The sequence below is a fragment of the Lactuca sativa genome, chromosome 7 (assembly GCF_002870075.4).
Source record: "Lactuca sativa cultivar Salinas chromosome 7, Lsat_Salinas_v11, whole genome shotgun sequence".
Classification (NCBI taxonomy): domain Eukaryota; kingdom Viridiplantae; phylum Streptophyta; class Magnoliopsida; order Asterales; family Asteraceae; genus Lactuca; species Lactuca sativa.
The window spans coordinates 127,558,075-127,561,600 of record NC_056629.2 but is presented as its reverse complement, the minus strand read 5'-3'; the positions used below and the strand labels follow the sequence as shown (position 1 = coordinate 127,561,600).

The 3,526-nt window shown below is 40.4% G+C and overlaps 1 protein-coding gene across 1 annotated transcript; it reads right to left on the bottom strand.

The window, feature by feature from the left end:
• Positions 1 to 243: 243 nt before the first annotated feature.
• LOC111884234 (uncharacterized) lies at positions 244 to 843 on the bottom strand. Its single transcript, XM_023880548.1, has one exon. It carries the CDS (start codon positions 841 to 843, stop codon positions 244 to 246), a length of 600 nt encoding a protein of 199 aa, XP_023736316.1.
• Positions 844 to 3,526: the final 2,683 nt, after the last annotated feature.

The window sequence follows — 3,526 nt, the reverse complement described above, 5'->3', positions numbered from 1 at the left end:
CCAAAGTTTCTTGGGTCCTCGTGAGCCTTTTACAGAAACAGGAATAGTAAGAGAAACATCAACAAGATATGTTCATTTTATTAAGGTTGTTTCATCTTTCCTCTTAATGGTAAACACTTTGATTTTATTGGAGTTAGATGCAGGTATTTTGGATTCAAGTTCGGGCGTTTGGACTTTAGCTTGCTTTCGGTCTTCATTTGCTGAGGAAATCTTCCTTTTTCCTTTCAAATCCTTCGACGATTGTCAGTTTGGTGTAGGACGAGAGTTAGCCTTAGAAGAAAAATGAGAAGGAGAAGAATTAGAAGAATTAGAATGAGACTCTCTCCTGCCTTCAGGTTTGAAATGACCCTTTCTGTTGTGATCATTTGAGGGACCGAACCTTGACCATCGGTTCCAGTTTGACGACGGACCGAAACCGGCTTTTCGGTTGTTGTGGATCTCTGGACCGAGACTGGGTCTTCTGCTATAAAAGCTAGATGGACTGAACCCTGGTCTTTGGTTGTTGTTGTTTGGTGGAACGAAACTAGACTTTCGGTTGTTGTTACTTTCAGGATCAAACCTGTCTTCTTGGTCTTGTTCTTTCTGTGACCCAGAAGTCTTCTTTTGGTTCTTTTGATCCAAAGGATCGAAGCTTCCTTTATCCTTTTTCTCTTCTCCTTTTGCCTTGGAGTTTCTATCAAAGTGAGCATAGTAAGGATTTTGGGAGTGCCAAAATTGCTTTCGCTCTGAGAGGTTTTTCTTATACCTTAGATTCCTCTGCTGCTTTTGATTTTTCACCTGTTTCGGTTGTCTATGAATGTTTGCCTTCTGTTTCGGCTTCTGAACAACAGGTTCGCTTTCCATGGAAGAGGTTTCGCTTTTTGAGGAGACATTTTCCACTGGAACCTCTTTTGTACCACTGGTACTAGGCACGTCAAAGTTGGTAGGTTTATTAAGTGGTTATGCCACATATCTACCTTTTACTTTCCATGATGTTCGCTCCGATAAACCGATTGTTTCATCTGCATTGTCTATCGGTGCGGACCAGAAGAACTCATCACAACCATCTGCATTATCTTCATTCACCAGTGCAATAAGTTCGGCTGTCTGATGTTCGGTTACTCCTGTGACTTTATAAACCTGATTGGGTGTGGTTCTCACCTTTTGGTACACAACGGCCTTTTCTTTAAGAATTGGGAACTTATTTTTGGACAAGCAAGCGAATTCCACAAAATTTTCAGAAATCAAGTTTTTGTGGTTTTCATGTTCAATCCTAATAAACTCTGAACAGTCAACCACATCCTCTACAGAGATTTCACTCATGTCATCGTCCTCATTAAGTTCAGATACATTTTCAACATCAATTTTATTTTCTGAACTTAATTTGGCACTCAATGAGTCAAATTTTTGTATTGTTTCGGCTTTGAGTTTCAACTTATCATTTTCATCCAAAAGATTCTTAAGCATGTTCTTATGGTCTTTGGACTTTATAAATGATTCAATTTTGTCCAGACCATACATATAAGTGGGATTAACATCATCTGAAGATACAACACTTTCACAGTTGTATGCTTCAGCATCGATTTCATCCTCCTTTAGCTCAAGGAAGGGCAAAATCATGCGATGTATTTTCTGGCCTATTTCACAATCCAAATGCAGTTGTGTAATGTTAGTGTAAAGTCTTTTTGCAATCAAACAAAACACATTCCTCTGTTTTAACAACTTAAGATTGTCTCTTTGAAAATAAATGTTTTCATCCCTAGACTTAACCAACTCCAACTCTTTCTGCTCAATCCACATTCTTTGCTCCTCACTCTTGGATGACACCCTGTTCATTTGGTCAGTCAGATTAGAATTCGTGACCCGTGTTTGAGTTAAACAACTATCTAGATTTGAAATTATTGAATTCAAGTTATTTAATTCTTTTTCGTATGATGCTTGTGGAATTTTAAATGAAATAAAAATGGATTGTACCTTCTTGATCAGTTCATCAAGCTCATTGATCTGCACACTGAGAGGCTTCGCTGTAAAGCATACGTCCTCTCGCTCCTTATCCACTTCATTTCCACCATCAGTGTTGTATCCCCTCATCTGAGATACATCCGTCACCATCAAACATCTTCCACTGGCATCATCACTCTTCGCAACATAAGCCTTTCCATGAGAAGGCTTTCTCACTTCATCATCCTCTGAGTCGGTTGACCACACCTGTACCCCACCGAACTCATCATCATCTACCGAACCCTGCACAATTAGAGCATTCATAGAGGGATTAGTAGCAGCTTTCTTACTTTTAATCTCCTCCAGTCTTTTCAGGAGACTCGCTTCTTCATCCTTCTCCTCATCTTTCTCTGCCATCTTTTTCAGCACGCAATCTTTTGCGTAGTGATTTTTCCCATCACGGTAAAAACAACTAACACCAGAGTCAGCTTCACCCTTTGCTTCTTTCTTTGATTCTTCAACCTTCGACTCCTTTTTCACCTTTTCAAAGTTGTAGCTTCCCTGCCAGTTTCTGTTCTTGTTGGTAGGGAACTTCTTCTTGATGAACCTTCTGGGATTTGACACCATCATTGCATAGTCTTCAGGTGTTAAATCATAGTCTCCCAGATTCAAATCTTCTTCTTCTTCTTCTGCATTCTTACCTTTAGACAGAAGAGCCAAAGACCCCAAGTTTGAAACCACACTCTTCTCTTGTAGCACAATCTTTTCCTGGGATTTCAGAATCCCCACCAGTTTTGCCAAGGAATACGATTTGAACTGCTCATGCGCTTTAACCGTCGACACAACTGCCCTCCATTCGGGTCTTAGGCCATTTAAGAAATTGACCTTCTGTTTGATGAGATTTCATTCAATGTCATGTTTGATCATCTTGCTGAGAAGATGATTGAATCGATCAAATGTTTGTGTAACAACCTCCTCTGGCATCTGCTTGAATTCTCCAAATTCAGAGAGAAGTAGGGTCTGAATTGAGTGCTCCAGATCTTCATCTGTGGAGTATAGCTCTCGCAGCCGATCCCAGATTTCTTTTGCGGTACCACAAGAACTTACTAATCGAAACGTGTCGGATTGAAGAGCGAATCGAATTAATCTCAATGCCTTAATGTTGCATTGGAACTTCTCCTTTTCGTCTTGAGCGATGTCTTTCACATCTTTTAATAGATCATTATACTCCTTTTGAGTTTTAATGATTCTAGAAGTGCTTGAATGAGCGAAAGGGCCAGATGTGATAGCTTCCCATATCAGATACTCATTATCTTCAAATCCAATAACGTAATCTTCAAAGTGGTGCGTGATAGGGACTTCATAAGGATATTATAGTCAAAGGTCAAGGACATAGAGATCGTGATAGGGAGGTGTGAGTGGGTTGCACTCCGTTGTGTCAAACCGAAGGGTTCGAGGGTGACGTAAGGGCAAGGTCCTTAGTTCCGAGTATGGTTGTAGGCTTGATTTATGTATGTGAAGGTAGTCCAATCTGGGGTATTCCATCATGAGGATGACCCGACCCTATGATTAATTGGACCTGGTGTGTTGGTATTCCAGCCCGAGG